At 43.1% G+C, this 22911-nt stretch overlaps 1 protein-coding gene across 1 annotated transcript in view; it reads left to right on the top strand.

Annotated features, from left to right (window-relative positions):
• KIF21A (kinesin family member 21A) overlaps positions 1–16169 on the top strand; it is a 151734-nt gene extending 135565 nt beyond the window's left edge. Inside the window, exons 32-37 of the mRNA XM_019509323.1 lie at positions 1016–1196; positions 2048–2212; positions 4412–4529; positions 5301–5471; positions 9257–9456; positions 14866–16169. Of these exons, the coding sequence (XP_019364868.1) occupies positions 1016–1196; positions 2048–2212; positions 4412–4529; positions 5301–5471; positions 9257–9456; positions 14866–14959 (929 nt within the window). The 3' untranslated portion in view covers positions 14960–16169. The remainder of the gene's footprint in view (positions 1–1015; positions 1197–2047; positions 2213–4411; positions 4530–5300; positions 5472–9256; positions 9457–14865) is intronic.
• The last annotated feature ends 6742 nt before the right edge of the window (positions 16170–22911 follow it).

Here is a 22911-nt window from a genome sequence, read left to right as displayed (position 1 = left end):
CTAGAAGCTTCTGATGGCTAGAAGTTCAAGCTAGTCAAATTTGGCCTAGGAATATAGCACCAATGCTAAGACAGGCGGCTAGTGAGCCATTTGAACAATCTGCTAAGGCAGGAGTGAGCAATTATTTCAGCTGGAGAGCTGCTTACTGAGTTTTGGTGAGCTGTCACGGGCCACAAGGGTAGCCCTCCCCTTGACAGGTGCTTGCCTAGTCACCATCATTGGACTGCAAGTCACACCCCTAACCCCCTGACCTTTGTCACTGGAAGTCCCTTCCCTTGCCCTGCAAGTGCTCCTTTTGGGAAGGGGGAGGTTGCCATCTTGGAACTGGAAAAAAACCCAAATCGTATACTAAAAAAATCAAACATCTACTGTAACTTATTTTAATTTTATTTCAAAAAACTGATTTATGAGTTTGCGTAATAGCTCAAAATACAGTCTTACTCTTGTATATTGTGTGATGAAGTAAAAGGTGGGAAATGGGTATTAACTCTGGGGTTTTTAAGGGTCCTGAAGCCCTGAGTAGTTTAGAATCTGACTGCTAGAGAGATCTCTTCTCATGTATTTATCTTGGGAATTTAAGTTATTGGTGGTGCTCAATTTTTAAAATCTCTTCTGCACTGAGTTTTTGATTCCATATTTTTTAAAACATGCTTCTTTCCATTCCTGACCTGCCCTAGTCTAAGTGTGGTGACATTAAGTGTCAGTTTCACAGTGCAGTTCCCACCTGATTTTTCACGTATTCCCTGTGAGCTGACTGGCTAGGGACTGATCCTGATGCTGAATTAAGTAGGCTTTTGGGTAGTGGCATGAGTGGCAAGAATGAGTCTGTGAGTAGTTGTGCTGGAGAAGAGGTGATATTGATATGTGGTCTTTGGGACCTGTGGAATTCAGCCATTTTTGTCCAGTGCCTAGAATGCTGAATGAATGGGCTGCTTTATGAACTTATGAGAATGCAACTTTTTATTTTGAGAAAATAACTATTTTTTCTCCCCCTTCTCTCTCTCTCTCTTTCAAGATCGCACTTGTAAAGTATGGAATCTGGTGACTGGACAGGAAATTATGTCTCTGGGGGGTCATCCCAACAATGTTGTATCTGTAAAATATTGCAACTATACTAGTTTGGTCTTCACAATCTCAACATCTTATATTAAGGTGTGGGACATCAGAGATTCTGCTAAATGTATTCGGACACTAACGTAAGTAGCTCACATTTCAAACACCAAGAGCAGAACAGAATGATTCTTAATTTTGAATAAGATTGTAGTAGGTTTACTAAGAAAAAAAAAAGTAAAGATCCTGATTAGGGGTGTAATGGGATTGCAAAAAACAAACAAAATGCAGCACAGAGGCTTAGGTATGCATGCTTCCTACACAAATACATATTGACTTCCATATTGGGCTTGTAGGACTGGACCCACAACTTGGAAGTTAGAGAGGAATGCTTCCTCTTCCCTTAGAATGGTAGCACCTGAGTTTTCCCTTAAAATTTTGAGTCATAATACTTTCCAGACCTGAGTTGATGTAGTTTGCAATCCATCTGAATCCCAGCTCAGTTCAGTGGGTACAGAGCTTGTTGGTTGTCAGGCTATCTTGATGGACATAGACAAACCATATGCCACATTTTTACAATGTGTAGAAACTTCAAACATTGTAAATCTACATATAGAGTACTTCTTTTAGTCAGTATTCAGAATTGGCCTGCATTTTTTCTATATTCAAACTAGTATCAAAAGGTAAAATGTCCTTCCATGCCTAGTAGCTTTCAGGGCTTATGGAATTAAGGCATACTATTTTACATAGCCAAAGCCACTCAACTAAGTGATGTGGCTAGCATTACATCTGCTTTGATGTAATAGCCCAAATAACTAGGTGTCCATTTACAGCTGGATTGGCAGTCAGTGTGGAACAACGCTAGTTTGCAACTTGAACTTGCATGTTGGAGGCCATACCAAAATGCCTTATTCATTGTCATCAAGCCCCATGCTTTCTTTTAAATTACATATGAAATATACCTATGGAGAAAGAGTAATTTTTTTGTACTATTTAGGTCTTCAGGCCAGGCGATGATAGGTGATGCTTGCTCCGGAAGCAGTAACAGAACAGTAACCATTCCTGCTGGCGAAAACCAGATCAACCAAATTGCACTAAACCCAACAGGCACTTTCCTTTATGCAGCTGCTGGAAATTCAGTGAGGATGTGGGACCTTAAGAGGTACTTAATTAAGGCAAAATATAAAGTTTTGTAGACAGCATGTGCAATGCAGATAATAACACAGTGTTTTCTGCTCAAGGCAATATACATATTTTGTGCTTAGTAAGCCTTTAGTTCAAAGGAAGACGGATTAGTTAGAATTCATTATGGCTACTACAGAGTTAATGGAGAAAGTCTAAAAAAAATATTTACTAGCATGCTGAATCTTACATTAATTTTTGACCTGTTACAATGAGTGAAAGGCTATGCAAAAATGGCTGAAAATTGAGTTTCAAAATATGGGGTATGAAACAGTTTTGGCTATTCTCAAGTCTCCACTCTTTTTCCCTTTATCTCTTTCTCTGCCTCCCTCTTATTAGAATGTGAGAAGTGACATATGGGGTTAGACTAATGGTTTAACTAGTCCAGTATCCTGCGTCTGACAGTGGTAGAAATGGATGCTATAGAAGGAGAGCGTTGAATTTGATATATCTAGAGTGATCTATCCACTTGACATCCACGATCGTTAGTTTAGAGGTGCCAGAGGAAACAACTCCAAACTTTCTGTTCAATAGCTATTAATAGATTTATTATCCATGAATTTTTGTAGTCCCTTTTTTGAACCTGGCTGTGCTTTCTGTTTCTATCACTTCCTGGGGCAATGAATCCCATAAGTTAACTATGTGTTGCATGAAGAAGTACTTTCTTTTGTTTAAAATTTGTCTCCTGCTAATTTTTTTGGTTGTCTCCTAATTCTGGTATTCAGTTATCACCTTTTATCCAGCCTTGCAGGTTAATAAACTAAAATATATGTGAGCTAGAATGGGGCGAAGTTTCTGGAAGGGAAGAAAATGTGGCTTTGAGATTTGAGATATTTACAGCCCCACTTATCCCCCTAATCTGATTCTGAAACAGCATGCAATACATGCATGCAAATTGATGCTGCCAGTCTTTAATACTAAGATTCAGTTCTGCTGTGAGTTCAGCTCTAAGTCAGGATCGGCCCTCAATATTGCAGCTATACCATAAAGAAGAGTTGTTGTCTGCTCATCTACAAAGATGAACCCTTTTGCCCTATCAGCAGAAGCTGAGGCCTCTCTCTTTGCTGGCTTCCAATTTGAAACTGACCATGAAAAAAGCAAATTATAGGAATCCACCAATTACAGACAGTTGCTTGTTTTTAAAGCAGTTACTGAAAATGGCTTTGCAGATACTTGCACCCTGACTAATAATGGCTGTCTCTCAATGAGCTCTGATCAATTTACATAATGTATGGCTATTGAAAAATATCTATATACTGCTTACGCAGATTGGAACAGACGTGTGGAGCTACTCAAATGTAGAGAAAGGTTTAAGTGGGGATAATTGCCTGTAGTTGGAATTTTCTGATGCACAGTAAGATGTTTTCAAGCAAATTAAACGTGTTTATTTATATTTTCCATGATTGTACATGCAGATGCCATATATTGCATGTACAGTGGGGGCAGGGTGGTGCAGATGATGGCTAGACAACATTTTAGGATAAGTTCTGGAATATAACTGAAGATCCATTGTGACAGGAACTGTTAGACTGTCTCTAACCGTTGTGGGGAGCACTACTTTAAAACATGCCCTTCTCAAGCATCCTCTCCTTTGATGCATGCCAAAATCTGAAAAAAATGGGTATGGAGCTGTTTCAAGAGGGAAATGTTCAAAGGGCAGAAGCTGTTCTGTTCTCATAGTTGTGTGTGAACAGGCACTGTTAACATTGAAGTAATTTTAGGATCATGGGAAAGGAGGGCTGGAAGGGACCTGATAAAGTAATCTAGTTCAGCCCTCTGCTCATGGAAGGATTGTGCCCATCTAAAACATCCCAGTCAAGTGTCTGCCCAAACTCTTGAAAATTCCCAAAGAATTTGCTGCGTTTCTTGCTTGTCTACACATAATAATTAGAAGATTAACACCTGCTACCTTTGAAACAGCTCCAAATGTATGTATTTCCATGTCCAGTACCATGCAGCCCCTGTTAGCGCTGGGTGTGCACTGATAAACATGCTTGCGATGTGAGAGTAGCTACATTATGTCCTCAGTGTATCCAGTGCAAGGAACGTTGATGGCACACGTGGTAGCAGGCTGTTGAAAATGGAGCTACATCGTCTCTGATCTAGGTTTAAAGATGTAACAATTAAGGTTCTTCTAAATCAGAGAATCTCTTTAGTCATTTGTTTTCTGTTTCCAAAGATTTCAATCTACAGGAAAATTAACTGGTCACTTGGGCCCTGTCATGTGCCTTACTGTAGACCGTATTTCCAGTGGACAAGATCTTATTATTACTGGATCAAAGGATCATTACATAAAGGTAATACACCCCAGTATTAGCAGTTTCCCCTTTTATTTTTATCTTTGCATCCAATAGCAGGTACAGACTTTAGCAGATATTATACAGCACAACTAATTGAGTTGTCTGAACATTGCTTGTACCCATTAGTGGCAAGGTCTGTATTCTGAATCCTCCTTACAGCTTGCTCCTCATCTATGCTTCACCTGGCTTAGAGCAGACATCAACCCTTAATGGACTAGAAAACCCATGGAAACAACATTTCCTGGACATTACATTAGACTGACTGCCTCTTTCTGGAATTTGTTCTGTGCTTTCTGCTATGAAACAGCACGTCAACCCTTCAGCTCCTTGTACTGCTGCTCTAGATCATCAGACAGTACAAATAGATGTATCCCTGTGGAAAATATCGGGGTTCACAGGTTGGGGGTTCCTCTGCTGCATAGCAAAAATTCTGTGCACTAGTTGTATAGTTGAACATGTCATTACAGAATTATTGGAATAATGTTTGGAGTTTACTTATTGGCTTTCATAATGATTTGGCACTTCTGCATACTGTGCAGTTTGGTACATAATTTATGTCCATTTTGCTCCATAAGATACTAAAAGTTCCTGTAAGGAATGAGATTCTTAAAATAGTTTCCAGTTTTCCCCCTAAAAATCACTCGCTGCATGTCTTCACGATAGTTGCATGATGGAACCAAAAGCAAGTTTCTGACTTTTGCTTTGTTAATTGCCTGCTAAGAGCTTGCAGCATATTTGAATGAATTTTTGGTGCTTCTCTTGTTCTAGATGTTTGATGTAACTGAAGGGGCTCTTGGAAGTGTAAGCCCTACACACAATTTTGAACCACCTCATTATGATGGTATTGAAGCCCTTGCAATCATGGGAGACAATCTTTTTAGTGGATCCAGAGATAATGGAATAAAAAAGTGGGATTTGGTTCAAAAAGATCTACTTCAGGTAATGTTAAATTGTATGGATCATCTAATCGGTCTTATATCCTATAGTAATATTTGCTCAGCCATGTTTGTACACAATGTATGGGTATAGTTAACATCATACATTTAATTAAGCTACACGTTTAACAAGGAAAAAAGCAGAACTCAATATAATGTGATGAATTTAAAATTATGAGGATCATTAATTTGCATTTCCAAGCTAATTAAAATACTGTTCAATATTAATTTTTATATAAATATTGCATTGTAATTTGGTTAATGTGCATTAACAGCATGTGCCATACTTTTTCCCTCTAAACTATACTTATTTACTATATATTAAACTAGATATACGCTAATCCAATACAGCAATATTTACAATTTTTTGTACTAAGTAAATACATTCTTATTATTATATGTTATATTTTAGTGCATGTTCCTGTTTCACTTAATTGATAAATTCAGAACCTCATGAAATAGAGAAAAAAAATTAGTGGCGTCTTCTTCCCTTATGTGCTGCTGCAAAACACGTACATTTTTTGAGAGTGTGAGATAAAGGTATTGGGTAAAATGACCTAATTATGCTGAATTTAAAAGAGAGAAATGAAGAAAATTGACATTCCTTGCCTGAATACGTACAGAAAATAATAGCAGCTGCTTTAGTGAGGAGGATGTGTAAAATTAATATATAATAGAACAGCAGGATTTCTAGCTCTGAGGTCATTAGTATAGCAAAGAAACTTCATGTTGGATCTTGGGTCCCTGGTAAATGTTGCACTTAAAATGTGATTAACAAGTTAATACTGTCTTAGGGTGCTTGTACACATGACAAGGGTTTAGTTCCCCTGAATTGAAATGGTGCGTTTTTAATTTGTGAGTTTTAATTGTGACCCACCATTTCAATTTAGGGGCTTCTGTCACTGTGGTGGAACAGTGAGGGCCTGCCATCAGCTCACCCCTATCCTACCCCCCTGCCATTGTGGGCAGGCTCTGCCCGGGGGGGAAGAAAAAGCAACAGGGGGCCCAATCCTCCCTCTCCTCCCCCCCACACAGAGCCTGCCTGACTCTCTTGTGGCCAGTGGAAGAGCTGCTGGTGGCCCCTGGGCTGCAGGGGGCCCCTGCACCTTCCTTCCAACCAGCCGTGGGGGGAAGGTCTGGGGCCCTTACAGCTCAGGGTTCCACTGGCAGCTTGGCCCCTAGTCATGGAAGAGGTGGGCACATTCCATGGGGAAATAAAAGATTGGGAGATTGGGCTCCCTACTTTTTTTTTACCTGGCGGAGCCTGCCCGTGTGAACTAATGCCAGGCCATGCAGTCCCTGGTCTGTGGGCGGGGTACAGTGGTGCCCCCTGGGGCCTCCTGGGCAGGGTGCTAGCTAGGCAGGTGCTAATTCAGCTTGCAGGCAGTACCTGGCCTGATCCAACAGTACAGGAGGTGTTGGAAGCCTGGGCTTGGCGGGCTCCCAGTGCCCCATGCACTGCTCCCGCCATCTGGGACTGCCCAGGAACAGTGCATGGGACCTACCCTAGAGCACTACAGGAAGGCCTCAGGAGGGTGGTTGGGTGTGCTGGTGGCTTGAGAAAGTGGCAGTGTTGGTGCACAGGGTGCTGGTAGCCCACCAAGCCTGAGCTTCTGCAAGCCTACCCAGGCTTTCAGCACTCCATGCACTGTCCCCACTGCCTTCTCTGGCCACCAGACATGTACACATGCACAATTTTTTTTTATTCACAGTGGGACAATTTGCCCTGATCAAACTAAAATACATCCAAGGTGGTCTAAGTTACCACACACAAATTTTAGCACAAGAAAAATCATGCATGTATACATGGTGACACCATTATGTTAGACAAATGACAATTTCTCATTACTTTTTGTCAGATGTACATGGCCCTACCATCATGTGTACAAGTGTGCATAAAGAATAATCTGGCAATGAGTTCAGGCAACTAATGGTGTGAAAATAAGGGAAAACATCCACAAAATTATTCCACAAAATATGTAGCAATGTTGTGGCTGGTGTCTATCATGCCTTAAATTGAATGTGTGGCAGGGTCTTCATCATGGAGCCTGATGCCAGCGTTATGATGGAGCTTGGGTGACAGCTCCCCCCTTTTGGCAGGCTGACAGCCTTGCGGTACAGCCCTACATGGGGCTACACCTCTTTGTCTTCGGCATGCCAAGTCAGAGCAGTTTATCAGCTGGGCCAGGGGTGCCAGATTGCAGGGAGCCACAGGGTTCTGCAAACCAGCACATTGACTGCCTTGTTGTGTAGCTCCCAGGGAGCTGTGGAGCAAGACTCAACACATCCTGGCCACACGGACCCTAAGATAGGGTGAGGTTCCGTGATCCCAGGGTCCCCATAATCCAGGACCTTTAAAAGCCCAGCTGCACACAGTTTTCTGACATCTCCAATGTATGGAGAAATCAGGATCATGGAGCCTCTCCTGCATTCCAAGGTCCTGTGCATTAGGACTTTAAAAAACAAACAAACGCATGTGCAGGAGAGCTGTGCACCAGGTTTACTGGCTTCCTGGTGCACTGGGCTCTGGGAGTCATCTGGAAACTTTAGTATGGTTCCAGGGATGAGATTGACAATCAGCTGATTGTCGGTTCCAGCCTTGGGACCCACCAGAGTCTCAAACTGGATCTGGTGCAGTCTCGGGGCAGGACCGGCAATCAGCCTCAGGACTGTACTGGTTCACTGGGCACCTGGTCTTCAACTTGCCAGTGCAGGAGGGGCCTGGGATTATGATCCTGTCCTGCTCTGCACTGACAAGTAGTAATGGCAGGATTGGGACCTGAGCCACAATCCCATGTCTTGCCATGCACATGTGGCATGGCAGGAGGGCATGCTTTTTGGGAGGGGGGAACAGATCCCATTGCACCATTAAGTGAATGAGTGCCAGGGAGTTAGTTATATTTAAATAAATATAGCAGTAACTCTGTGACCCAAAGTTAATGCATTATGAAACTCTTGTTAACAATCATAAAGCTGTGTATTGCATATTTCTTCTTTGTTTTGTAATATTCTGTGGGATGATTACTCCAGAGGGAAAGAAAATATAGGTAGAGGCCAAAGCAAGGTGTTAAAATATAATGACATTTGAAATTAAAACCCAGTCATGTTCCAAATTAAGCCAATGGCAGCAAGCTTGAGCCATTAGTTTCCTGCAATGGGTCTCAAATTGATATTATTGGCATCTTGTTTGTGCACCTTATAGCTTTTTGAATCAGCAGTAAACTGGAACTGCTTTTCCTCAGTAAAAAGGTCATGTGTTTTCATGAGAGTTTCTTAAATACTGTGTATATAAAAGGGGGGCAGAAGGACATAGCTTCTGAAGAACAGTTTTTGAGTTTGTTTTCATGTAGCTTATAAGCATCTTTCATATTTACAGGTTTGGGGTTTATTGTTTCTAAGGCTGAATTTTATCTACTGTTTTGGAGTCATTGCTTTGTCTATGTCTGTCAGTAAAATGTACGTTCAGCTATACAGTTCTTTATCTGCCATTCAGCTCTTGTCAGCTTGTATGGGTTAGGCAGATAGATTCTGCTGCTATGAACTTTGTATTTGTTTTTTGGTCTGCAAGATCTTTTAGCTCTTCATATGTTCAAAATTCTGCACAAGCATTAACTAGCTCTTAATACAAAAGCTCGATGGAAATATTGTCCTCACTTACAGGTAAACTGAAAAGTTTTGATATGTCAGTGGTCATATAGTTGGTCTGTGGCAGACCTGGAAATTTGGGGTTAGAACTTAGGATTTTTTGATTCCTTGGGATCATGATTTGTGACTTGTTTGTTTTTTCAGCAAGTTCCTAATGCACATAAGGACTGGGTGTGCGCTCTTGGACTGGTGCCTGGCTCACCTGTTCTGCTCAGTGGTTGTAGAGGAGGTATTCTGAAGCTCTGGAATGTGGATATGTTTGCACCCATTGGAGAAATGAAGGGTCATGACAGTCCTATCAATGCAATCTGTACCAACTCCAGCCAGATTTTTACAGCGGCAGAGTGAGTTTTTCTAATGCTGTTTCCCATAAAAGCACTTGTCTTCGTCTTATTCGAGAGAGTCACATTCTGCCCCCACAAATTAATTCAGGCCCTCGTGAGTGGCCTCAGTACTTTGCAGTAAATTCAAAAGGTTATAGTGCTCCAAATTGTCTGCACTGTAGGAGTCATTATAGAAACAAGACACTAAAGCAGGAGTGGCCACACCTGCCATATGTGGCACAGGCAGCTTGTGTGTGCGGTACATGGTAGATTAGGAAGGAACTAGCACAACAGCAAATACAGCAGGAAGCAGAAAACAGAGCAGCAGATCAGGCAGAGGAAGGGGGTTTAACCCACTTTGGGAGGGTTGGGAGTTAATTTGTGGCACACCTGCCAAAAAGGTTACTGCTCCTTGCACTAAATATCCACACTTGGCCCATCAAATAGGACATTTGAAAATTCCTGTAGATCTGGAGAGAACCCCAGAAGTTATGCTTTTGTTGCCCTCGCACACAGCAAATGTTCTAAGCAGAAACTGAAAATAACTTTTTGCAATCCATCTCTAATGTCTAAGTTTTCACGTTCAGACTTGCATTATGCAGTAGAAGTGAAAACTGTGTATGATTAATGACAGTAAGCCAAATCCTCCTTTTTTTGCTCAGTCTGAGAAACTATAGTGGAAATGTAAGTATATTCAACTGGGACCAACTTAGGTGCAGTTGTTCCTTCACGTGACGGGAAACTCCCCCTCCCCCAAACACGTGAGATAGCAGGGGCATGACCAAGAGAAATACCAAACTTTACAGAAATTTATCTACAAGGCATAATATGAGCACAGGGACTAGTAAGGTGAACATAATTAAGCTTTTGTGTTATGTACAGAGGCACTTAACTTCAGTGTTGTTTAAATGAGAAGCAACTCATTGCCAATGTTGTTGGTGTTCACAGTGATGAAAATTGGGACGCTGATATTTAGGCACCCAAATTCATTGGGATTTGATATCCAGTTGTATGTGCATATGTTTGAAAACATTGATCATATATGTTTTGACATGTATATCGCACATAAACCTGATACTAATTTATTTAGTTTATAAACAAGTAAAAATGTCTGTCCTAAGCAGTAAGTGATCTAGCATGTTCATAACTGTCTCAGATCTGTCCACAGGAGCCCCCCAGAGCCCTGGGTTTCTTCCTGCTGTTTCATTGTTTGTCCCAAGAACCAGACTGAGGTTGCTCTGGGATAATTCTTTATCCTTACATGCGTCAGCTCCACTGTCCTTACATCGGACCCCACAGCTGCAGCAAGAAAATGTCTGCCGGCTCCAGTTGGCCTCTCCTTTGGGTTGTGAAAGAAATTTAGCTCCCTCTTTCTGTAGAAAGGGCTAGTCTGGAATATCACTGGCCCAGTGATCACTCTTTCCACAGACAACCAGTAAGGAGGCAAAACAACCAAAGGATTTATTATGTACAATAAAAGGATTACAGAAGCAAAAATGACCATGAACTAGAAGACAGAAAACAAAATGTACAGTTTCTTACCCTTTCATCTGGCCATACCCTCCTTAGCCCTCTTGAGAGACATGCCAGTATCTCCAGAATTCAGCTTTCCTGCTGATTCTACCAGGCCTGGCTGCTGGGACCATTGAACCTCCAAAACCTGGGATCCAAAACATGAGAATTCTAACATACCTACACTCTAAGAAGCCTCCAAGGCCAGCCTCCCTTCCCCGCCCCCAATCAGAATTATTCTAGTTGCTTATGAGAAACCAGAGTCCTCCAGAAATTTCTGATCTCCCTGAAGTACCTAGAATCCTTCTGGCTGAAGGGCCCTTTCTTGTGGATGCCTTTACTATAGGGGAGTTGATTTCACCATGCATGCCATGCAGCAAACCCCAAAGGCAATGCGGTTTTCAGATAAATCCCTGACAGTAACACAGTAAAATCTCAGCAGCATTAAGGTAATCAGTGGAATCTTGAACACCTACAGAAACCCTTTTCCACCTCTTCATGTTTGCAGAAAGCAAACTTTTAGTCCTCTGCAAATATTTCTCAGATAGTTGTCTTGTATAATGTGTGTAAAGTTGCCAAATAAAGGGGACTTGAAACCAATGGAAAGAGCAAGGTCCGTCACCAAATATGGGGAATTTCAAATTACATCTAGGAGTCCTGATGCCAAATGTCCTGCTGAGGCTCCTTTCCTTTGTAACGAGGGAGAATATAGGAAATGTGTGTATATGTCTAATGCAAAGTATTTTCAGTAAACATGCAGTTGTTTAATCCAGTAATAGGTGATGCATTTTACTAGGATATGCTGCTACTAATAGAAAATTTTATACATGTGTTGCACATGTGGAAAGGAAAACTTTAAAAACAGTCCTGGCTGGGGAAAGCCATCTGTGAGGCATGGGCCGCAGTCTAAGGCAGGTACAGAGATGCAGAATGGATGTCACCCCTAGACATCAGGGGCCTAAATGGGCAGTCTCACACCTGGGTAACATCTGAATCAGTTTTCCATCAAGGCATCACAGGTGAAAGAGGGGTGGGCGTTTGGCCTAGAAACAGGTGGGCAGGTCGAGATCTAACCAGCACCAGGAAAGCCCCCTGTTGCAAGCTACCATTCCTGCTGCATTCATCCCGCTCTGCCTTAACACATACAAGACAGACAAAGTTCTTTGGGTCAATTTGATATCTTTTATTAGACCAAATGAATAGTTGGAGAAGTATATCTTAGCAAGCTTTTGGGTTTAAAAACCCTTCATCAGGCTGAGGAAGCATCTGCAGTTAATGTGTGTGCTCCTCCTGGATGGAATGAATAATAAAGAAGCCACAGGCTTTATTTGAATAAAAAGAAATAAATATTTTATTTTTCTCTTCTCTTCTTAGTAGCAGATCTTAGTCCCATCTTTTGAAACTGTTTTATGAACATGTAGGTGCATTGGTTCTCAGATGTCTGTGGAGCCATGACTGGTCACTCAGGAATGGCTATTCTCTGCTATACATTTCATTAAAAGACTGCTACCTGCAAATAAAATACTCTCCTAGTGTTACTTTTCTATTCATAGAATGTAAGCTGGAAGGGACCTTGGAAGATCATCGGGTCCAGCCTCACTGCACCAAGCAGGAAAGACAGCTGGGGTCAAGTGACCTCAGCAAGGTGACCATCCAGTCTCCTCTTGAAGATCTCCAGGGTAGGCAATTACAGCACCTCTGGAGGAACTTATTCCACAGTCTGGCTACCCTAAGTGTGAAGAAGTTTTTTCTAATGTTGAGCCTGAAATGGTCTTCCAGGAGTTTATGACCATTGGTCCTGGTTTTCCCCAAGGGTGCTCTGGTGAACAGTTGTTCACCAAGCCCTTGATGTGTGCCCCAACATAGCTGTAAACTGCTACCAAGTCCCCTCTCAGCCTTCTCTTCAGGCTGAAGAGTCCCAGGTCCCTCAGCCTTTCCTTGTATGGCTTGTCTTGCAAGTTTCTGATCATATGGGTGGCCCTTTTCTGGACTCTCTCGAGCTTTTCCATGTCCTTGTTGAAGTGCGGCACCCAGAACTGGACACAGTACTCCAGCTGCGGTCTCACCAATGCTGAGCAGAGCAGAAGAATTGCTATCTTGGTTTTGCTGGAGATGCATCGATTGATGCATGCCAGAGTATTACTTGACCTGCTGGATACAGCGTTGCACTGCCAGCTCATGTTCATACTGTGGTCAGTTATTACCCCCAGGTCTCTTTCATTTGTAGTGCTGGTCAGATTGGCATTGCCAAGCCTGTAGGTGTGCAGGGGATTGTTTGTACACAGGTGGAGCACTTTACATTCGTTGATGTTAAACATCATCTGGTTCTGATCTGCCCAACTTGCCAGCTTGTCTAGATCTGCCTGTATCTGCAACCTTTCTTCAAACGTGTTCACACTTCCCCATAACTTGCTGTTGTCCACGAACTTGGCCAGTGAGCTGTTCACCCCTGCATCCAAATCATTGATGAAGATGTTAAAAAGCACTACCCACCTGTCTCGCAGTTAAGCACACAATCTTCCAATTTTCTTATGAGAACATTGTGGGATACCAGGTCAAAAGCTTTTTGGAAGTCAGGGTATGCAATGTCAGCCTCCTCTGTCTTATCCAGGTGGCAAGTGACCTGATCATAAAAGGAGATGAGGTTGGTAAAACAAGACCTGCCTGCAACAAAGCCATGCTGGCTGTTGTTCAGAATCCTACCTTCTGCAAGCCTATCTCATATAGACTCCTTGATGAATTTTTCCAGGATTTTCCCTGGGATAGAAATTAGGCTAATTGGCCAAGTTACCTGGGTCCTTCCTCCTCCTCTTCTTGAAAATGGGCCCAGCACGGGCCCTCTTCCATTCCTCAGGGACCTCTTTGGAGCACCACGAGTTTTGGAACAGCTTTGCCAGGGGTTCTGCTATGACTTCAGCCAGCTCCTTCAGCATCCTCTGATGAAGTTCATCTGGGCCTGCTGATTTATATGTCTGCATGCTTTAATTGGTCTCACACCAGTTCTGCGGCAACTGTTGTTGTTTCTGCGGTGGTTGTTTCTACCCTGCTCCTTCCATACCCTATCTGGCATGTTTTTCCACTTGGCCCTGTGAAATACCAAAGCAAAGTAGTTATTCAGGAGTTCAGTTTTCCCCTGAATGCCAGTAACCAGCTCTCCTGAGTTGTTGAGCAATGGCCCCACACTCCCATTTGTTTTTTTCCTGTTCCCTACATACCTAAAGAAGGACTTTTTGTTGTCTTTGGCATTGCTTATTTTAGTTCAGTTGCTGCCTTAGCCTTTCTAATCTGTTCCCTACAAGTGCAGACCATTGTTGTATAGTCCTCCATGGGGCATGCCCTAAGTTTCCATTGTTTGTACACCTCTTTCTTCTTTCTTAAGAGGACCATGATTTCCCTGTTTAGCCAAGAGGGCTTCCCAGACCTTTTGCTACCTCTCCTCCTATGTGTGCAAATTTTGCAGCATAATATGAATGTAAACAGTAGGGGACTTTTACCTGTCCCAGTAGTTAGGGAACTTCTGCTGTGGTATTTCTAATATTAAATAACCTTTTGCAAATAACAGATAGCTTTGTTTACTTACCACTTACATTGGTCATATTTCATTAACAATGTATTTTCCTAAGCAAACTAGCCAAGTACCTGAGCTAATAAGACTTCTTAAAAAAAGAAAAAAGAGGAGAAGAAGGTTAGGGCTTGGGGGGGAATGGGGTACCTGCCCTGACAGTGGTTTTAACCTAAGATGTAGCTTCAGACAAAATAAAGATATCTAGGCATTTATAAAAAATCACTTCTATATCATGTATTTATATTTAGAAGTAGCTTGAAATAAATTACCAAGCTAAATGGTTTCAGGAACTGAACTTAACATTTCTTCTTTTTTCACTTTCTCTGTATTTTGATATTGCTAATGTTTTTCAGTGATCGAACTGTGAGGATCTGGAAAGCTCGCAATGTACTAGATGGACAGATATCAGATACTGGAGAAACAAGTGAAGATATTGCCAGTAATTAAACTTTTAATTGAAATCATGGACATAAATGAATACTGTGATAAAATGCTGTGTGTACCATTTTTGTGCACTTTGCACGTTTATTAGGTAAACACTGACAACTGGAGTAAACTGGTAGATGCAGCTGGACCAGGTGGGAAATGTGTTGTGCTGTACTAGAACCACTGTTCTTAAAACGCGTACTCTGTTACTGTATTTTCAAAAAAACCACAATCCTATTGGTAATATGCTTGAGTCTCACTGAGATTATATATATCTATAAATATATATATCATGGCTGGATTTGTGTGCATAAATACAATATTTGCAATCTGACGAACTGGAAAGCAGTCTGCTCTGATGACAGTCTCAGAATTGTATTCTGGAGTACAAGATATTCTACTGTACTTCACTGACAGTGATCAGCTGGTTTGCAATTTAAGATGATGTGGAATCATGATTCATTTGTAGTCCTATTAATAAATCTTTAATTGGGATAGATGGTTTGAAATTCTGAAAGGCTACTTGCATTGCTGTTGTTAAAGTAGACTGAAAAAAACCTCTCAAAGTTGTTAGTGTGACAGATATCTCTAACATGACTGTACCTTGCTAACAGTGAATGCCATAAAATTTGTGTTAATGTTGGCATATAATTCTTGTTGACCAAAGTTGTGTAGCTATATATACATTGTGCTCAGGACTAGAACTAAATACTGTTAAACTGTTATGTTTTATTAGAGCTTTGCCTATATTCTGTAATGACCAGTATTCTTAATGTCAGAACAGAATTGTATCTTAATCTATTTTTCTTATGGATTTGTTTGTATCATCTCACTTTTTTTTTCTTATTTTAAATAGCAAAATGTCTTTCCTTTTATCTAATTTTATATGCTGCTAAATATATTTTAAATACACTATGTTTTGCAAAAATTGGCAGTTGTTATGAGAATTGAACCACCTGCATAGGAAAAGCTATGTAAATAGATGGTTGTACAAACAGAATATCTTATCTTGTGCCTGTATGAATTTTAAAGCAATGTAGAGTGTGGATATTATAAGAGGATGTATAATTTATCCAGCTGCTCAAAATATTAATTTGTAAATTCTGCAAGTTTTAAGTGTTGTAGATTAAAAAACAGTGTTTGGGTGTTGAAGGGGTTTTTTTGGTAGAAAATATCAGCCTGTAAATTGTAGCTTGTTGAGGTAATGCTTAAATAAACTTGTGAACATCAACTTCTCCTTTGTGCTTGTTTCACTATACTGGCAAGAGGGAGCACGTTATAAATGTGAAGATGTATGGGTCCAAAATGATGTGAAAGACATGGGTTTCATCCACTGCACCCTGGCAAATGCTGCTTACTCCAAAATAAGATGCCTCCACTCCCCCCATTTAACATGGTGGTGGGGCGGGGTTGGGGGGAAGGCCCTTGTCCTGAAACCGAGTACAGCAAATGCTGTGTTAACTGGCATTTTATTAGCCAGAAAACTCTACTAACCAGCATCCGAGGGACATGGCAAAAGTGAAACCGGAAGTACCACTTCCATGGGACTTCTGGTTTTGCAGCATATTTGATTAACTGGCATCCCCCATTCCCAGGGGATGCTGGATAACAGAGCTTTTACTGTACAAACAGTGGAAGGCCAGGCTGTTGCTGTGGCTACAGCTCTGGTACTGACCCTTAAGCCTAACAAAACTAGGATCAGTGGTAGACCTATCCCCTGGTCCCATCCAAAATGTCACTTAGAAATTCAAAATATATTAATTTATTCTGGCTAGTGGCTGAAGATAGGAATAATCACTTCAGCTGATAACACCAAGCTCTGGGATAAAGCATCCACACCTGAGGACAGGAGGGTGATCCAGGCAGATCTTGACAGGCTCATGAAATGGGCAGAAGAGAACCTGATGGTGTTCAATACCAAAAAATGCAAGGTTCTCTACCTTGGGAGGAAAAACCTAAAGCATGCTTATAGGCTCAGTAGTGCTACTCTGGTTGGCACCACAGATGAAAGGGACTTGACGGTCATGATTGACCACAAGATGAACATGAGCCTTCAGTGTGATGCTGTGGCTAGTAAAGTGATCAAAATGCTTCTCAAGCAAATCCCAGGACATTATTCTCCTGTTGTACTCGGCCTTGGTGAGGCCGCAGCTGGAGTACTGCATCCAGTTTTGGGCTCCACAATTCAAAAAGGATGGGGAGAAGCTTGAGAGGGTGCAGAGAAGAGCCATGCGCATGATCAGAGGTCAGGAAAAATAGGCCTTATGATGAGAGGCTGAGAGCCATGGGGTTCTTCAGCCTGGAAGAGCGCAGGCTCAGGGGTGATCTGGTGGCCACCTGTAAGTTTATCAGGGGTGCTCATCAGGATCTGGGGGTACGTCTGTTCACCAGAGTGCCCCAAGGGATGACGAGATCGAATGGTCACAAACTCTGCCGTGACCGATTCAGGCTGGACATAAGAAAGAATTTCTTCACTGTCTGAGCCCCCAAGGTTTGGAATAGACTGCTGCCGGAGGCGGTTCAAGCACTCACTATGAATGCCTTCAAGACACATTTGGATGCTTATCTTGCTGGGATCCTATGATCCCTACTGACTTCCTGCCCCTGGGGCAGGGGACTGGACTCGATGATCCTCCAGGGTCCTTTCCAGCCCAAATGTCTATGAAATCTATGTGTTACAGCAGCATTTAAACATTCCAGTAAAGAATCTGGGTCAGCACAGCTTGTGACAAAGCAGGTAGACCCTGCCCCAATCTGTATACCAAACAACAGTAACAGGACAGAAAAAGAGACAAACACTGAAGTCCCTTATTTGAAAATTTCTCAGTTTGACAAAGGATTCATGTTTTAATTTAAGGTCCCTTCTCTAGGGAAGGTTTCCAAAGTACTAGCTTCGAGTTGCATATAATAATTATGTTCACACTGTTAGGAAATGTGTACCGGGAGTTAAAGTAAGCTCTCGCCCATTATTTTCTGACTGCCTAAAGGGTAAGTGCTCGAAAAATCAGGGTCATAAATTTAGTGGCAATTATATGTTAGCTTCCTAAGTGTGAGTGAATGTGGCTATGACTGAGGTGGTATCAATTTGTTCTGTCTTTTTGTATCATACGTCTGTTTGCTTTATGGTGGGAGAGCAAGAAACACAAAGCTGCCTGTGTTCTCCCACCACCCCAGGCAGGCACTCCCAGGACTTCAGGAGCCCAATCCTTCATGGCCCAGGAGCTTCCCTGTAGGAGAATTCCTGGGGTGCACAAGATTATGCTGCTGAAGCCCCAGAAGAGCTTGCCTGGGTTTCCCTGTTTGCAGAGGTGCATCCAAGGATTCCCCTGGTATGGGACCTGGCATCAGCAAGGACCAGTGTGAGTCCTGGCACAACATGATGGTGTGGGACCTGGTACAGCATCATGGAGTGGTGCAGACCTTAGCATGGCACTTGGTGTGGTGGCATGGGGTGACCCTGGTCCTGGCACAAGTCAGCAAAGGTCCTGGGGAACACCTAGGCTTTTCTCTGCCTCTCAGGTGGTGGTTGATGGAGACTCCCTTCTGTGGGGGACGGAGGTATCCATCTCCTGGCTTGACTTTTCTCAGGAGGTCTGTTGCTTGCCTAGAGTCCAGATCTGAGTTGTCATGAAAGATCACCAAGACTTGTCTGGCCCTCTGACTACTATCTTATGCTGCTCATCCATGTGGGCAGCCACGATACTGCCAGGGATAACCCTGAGCAGATCAAAAGTGACTGGGGTGCAAGGGTGAATGGACAAGTGCAGGTGGTGGTCTTCTCGATCCTCCTGGTCAAGAAGAAGGGCCCAGGCAGGAATGGATGCATCCTGCAGATCAATGCATGGCTACACGGATGGTGTTGCCAGCAGGGCTATGGCATTGTCAACCATGGGACATTGTTTCAAGAAGAGGGATTGCTAGGAAGAGACTAACCACATGACGAAGAGAGGGAAGAGCTTCTTCACAGACAGGCTCACTAACATAGTGAGGAGTGGTTTAAACTAGGTTTGCTCAGTGATGGAGACCAAGGGTACCTATACACGTACAGCGAGGCTGCTCCGACGTGCTGTAATTACAGTGTGTCAAAGCAGAATCAGTTAATTGAAACTGCTGGAACATGATAATTGCCATGTTCCAGCAGACTTCAGCGTCACATGCATCAAAGTCCCCATGCTGAAAAATGGCAGCGGGGGTGCTTTAACTAAAGCTCATTTGATGCTTTAGTTAAAGCACCCTGGCCACCATTTTTCAGTGTGGGGACACTGATATGTGTGATGCTCTCAGAACCACTCTCCCTCCCAGAGCACATGTATAAACACCCCAAAGCCCTGAGGTAAGTGGGGAAGGGAGTGATCTGGAGGAAGCACAAGCATGAGTGGACACCAGCGGGAGGCCTCCTCATTCTTCCTAAGAAAGGAGGGCAATCAGCTAGTTACGTCAGGTGTCTGTACACAAATGCACGGAGCCTGGCAAACGAGCAGGAAAAATTCGAAGTCCTTGCACAGTCCTGGATCTATGATGTGACTGGGATCCCGGAGAGTTGGCGGGATAGCTTGCAGGACTGGAGTCCTGTCATGGATGGGTATAAACTGTTCAGGAAGAACAGGCAAGGGAGAAGAAGAAGAGGAATTGCACTATTGCTAAAAGAGTTGTGTGATTGCTCAAAGCTTCAGTATGAACTGGAGACAGGCCTGTTGAATGTCTCTGGGTTAGGGTCAGAGGGGAGAGCAACAAAGGTGATGTGGTGCGGGTCTGCTATAGACCACCAGACCAGGAGGATGAGGTGGAGGAGGGCTTTCTTCAAACAGCTACCAGAAGTTTCCCAGTCACAGGCCCTGGTTTTCATGGGAGACTTCAATCACCTGACATCTGCTGGGACGGCAATACAGCAGTGTGCAGCCAATCCAGGAATTTTTTGGAGAGTGTTGTGGACAACTTCCTGGTGCAAGTGCTGGAGAGGCCTACTAGGGGCCATGCTCTTCTTGACCTGCTGCTCACAAACAGGGAGGAATTGGTGGGGAATGCAATAGTGGATGGCAACTTGAGCAGCAGTGACCATGATATGATTGAGTTCAGGAAGAAATGGAAGGAAGGAGGGTAGCAGAATAAGGACCCTGGACTTCAGAAAAGCAGATTTTGATTCAGTCAACTGAAGGGCAAGATCCCCTGGGAGGCCAGTCCAAGGGGGAAAGGAGTCCAGGAGAACTGGTTGTATTTTAAAGACACTTTCCTGAGGGAGCAGGAATGAACTATACCAATATGCAGGAAGACTGGCAAGTATGGCAGAAGACCAGCTTGCAGGGAACTCTTCAGTGAACTAAAACACAGAAAGGAATCTTACAAGAAGTGGAAACTTGGAAAAACAACTGAGGAGGAGTATAAGAGTATGGCTTGGGCATGCAGGGATGAAGTCAGGAAGGCCAAAGCCCAAGTGAAGTTGCTGCTAGCAAGGGACATGAAGGGTAATGAAGGATTTCTATGAGTATGTCAGCAGCAAGAGAAAGATAAGGGAATGTGGGTCCCTTCCTAAATGGGGACAGCAACTTAGTGACATGATGTAGAAAAGGCTGACGTATTCAATACATTTTTCACTTCAGTCTTTACAGGCAGGGTCAGCTCCCAAACTACTGCATATGGTAGCACAGTTTGGGGAGGAAGTGAGCAGCCAACAGAGGCCAAACATCAGGTTAGGGATTTTTTTAAAAAGCTGGATGTGTACAAGTCCATGGGGCTGGACACACTGCACCTGAAGGTGCTGAGGGAGTTGGCTAATGTGATTGCAGAGCCACTGGCCATCATTTTTGAAAAATGATGGTGTTTGGGAGAGGTCCCAGATGATTGGAAAAGAGCAAATACAGTGCTCTTCTTTCATAAAGGGAAGAAGGAGGATCCAGGGATCTACAGACCAGTCAGTCTCATCTCAGTCCCCAGAAAAATTGTGGGGCAGGTTTTCAAGGAATCTACTTCTAAGCTCTTAGAGGAGAAGGTAATTAGGAAGTCTGCATTGATTCACCAAGGCATGCCTGACCAACCTGATTGCCTTCTAGAATGAGAAGACTGGCTCTGTGGATGCAGGGAGAGCAGTGGAAATTACATGCCATGACTTTAGCAAGCCTTTTGATATGTCTCCCACAATGTTTCTGAAAGCAAGCTAAGGAAGTACAGGTTGGATGAGTGGACTGTAAGGTGGGATAGAAAACTGGCTGGACTGTCAGGCTCAAAGGGTAGTAATCAATGGCTCAATATCTAGTTGGTAGACGGTACTAAGTGGAATGCCCCAGGGGTTGGTCCTGGGGCCAGTTTTGTTCAAAATCTTCATTAGCGACTTGGAAGATGGGTATTAGAGTACACCCTCAGCAAGTTTGCAGATGGTGGGGGAAATAGTAGATATGTTGGAGGGTAGGGTTAGGTTTCAGAGAGACTTAGATAAATTAGAGGATTGGACCAAAAGAAATCTCATGAGCTTCAATAAGTACAAGTGCACAGTCCTGCACTTAGGACCAAGCAATCCCATGTACTGGTACAGGCTGGGGCCTGGCTGGCTAAGCAACAGTTCTGCAGAAAAGGACCTGGGGATTACAGTAGACAATAAGCTGAATATGAGCCAACATAGTGTGCCCTTTTTGTTAAAAAGGCTAATGGCATATTGGCCTGCATTATTAGGAGCGTTGCCAGCAGATCGAGGGAAGTGATTCGTCTCCTCTGTTTGGCACTGTTGAGTCGGCATCTGGAGTACTGTGTCCAGTTTTGGGACTCCCATTCAAGAAATGATGTGGACAAATTGCAGAAAGTCCAGCAGAGGGCTACAAAAATGATTAGAGGGCTGGGGCACATGACTTCTGAGGAGAAGCTGATGGAACTGGGGTCACTGAGACTGGAGAAGAGAAGACTGCAGGGGGGCAGGATTTAATAGCAGCCTTCAACTACCTGAGGGGAGGTTCCAAAGAGGGCTGAGCTAGACTGCGCTCAGTGGTGGCAGGTGACAGAACAAGGAATAATGGTCTCAAGTTGCAGCAAGGGAAGTTTAGATTTGAGGAAAAACTCTCTCATGAGGAGGGTAGTAAATCATTGTAACAGGTTACCCAGAGAGCTTGTAGAATCTCCATCCTCTGAAGTTTTTTAAGACTTTGGGATGATCTAGTTGGGTATAGTCCTGCTTTGAGCAGGGGGTTGGACTAGATGGCTTTCTGAGGTTCCATCCAACCCTAATTTTCTATGTTTCTCTGAAACCCGGAGGTCCCTTGTTTGCAGAGGCATGCCCCCTGCCTCAGGGAACCAAGCCTGTGGGACAGTGGGCAATATCTGTTTTATCCAATGAAGTGGATCAACCATGCTGGGTCACATCTTGGAATAGCTGATTTGCTGCTTTGGCGACATCTGTTTATACTCTTAGGGACTTGCTCAAAATTCCCCTCTTTCCTTGGTGGAACAGAATTGAAACAAAGTGTAAGTGGATATAGTGGATCCCTTCTGAGCATTCTCGGAAGGACACGTCTAGTTGCCCAGGACTAAGATTTAAATCTGTGTGAGTGGCAATAAATGCCATGTACATATCTGACTTTAGGTGGGTCAGTTCTCCTTGGCAACCCAAAGGTCTTGGATTTTCAGAGCTTCACACTTCAGGGTTCTTTCCCCGGAGCCATGATGAGGTATGTACATGCCACGTGTGAGATGTATACAGTTACGGTGTCATCTACAAAGCACACAACTTTCCAAGGAAGTCCAAGAAATGACATTGCAGCCACACTTGTGCTGTGTTTTGACAGTTTTTCCTCATTAGAACTGTTGGTGATGAATTGGGGGCAGAATTCCTAAGTCCAGCAGTTTCTTCCTAATATCAGGGATTTTATTATCAGGGAGAAGCAAACTGAGGCATTCAGTCCTTTAGTTCTAAGGAGCTTTGTGTTGCTGCTGTTGCCAGCAGAAAAGCTAGACATTTTCTTTCTGGAGTTTATTTTTTTCTGTTAGAAATG

This window comes from Gavialis gangeticus, unplaced genomic scaffold (assembly GCF_001723915.1).
Source record: "Gavialis gangeticus isolate Ggan-Ray unplaced genomic scaffold, GavGan_comp1, whole genome shotgun sequence".
In the NCBI taxonomy this organism is placed as follows: Eukaryota; Metazoa; Chordata; order Crocodylia; family Gavialidae; genus Gavialis; species Gavialis gangeticus.
This window is presented reverse-complemented; position numbering and strand designations above follow the sequence as displayed.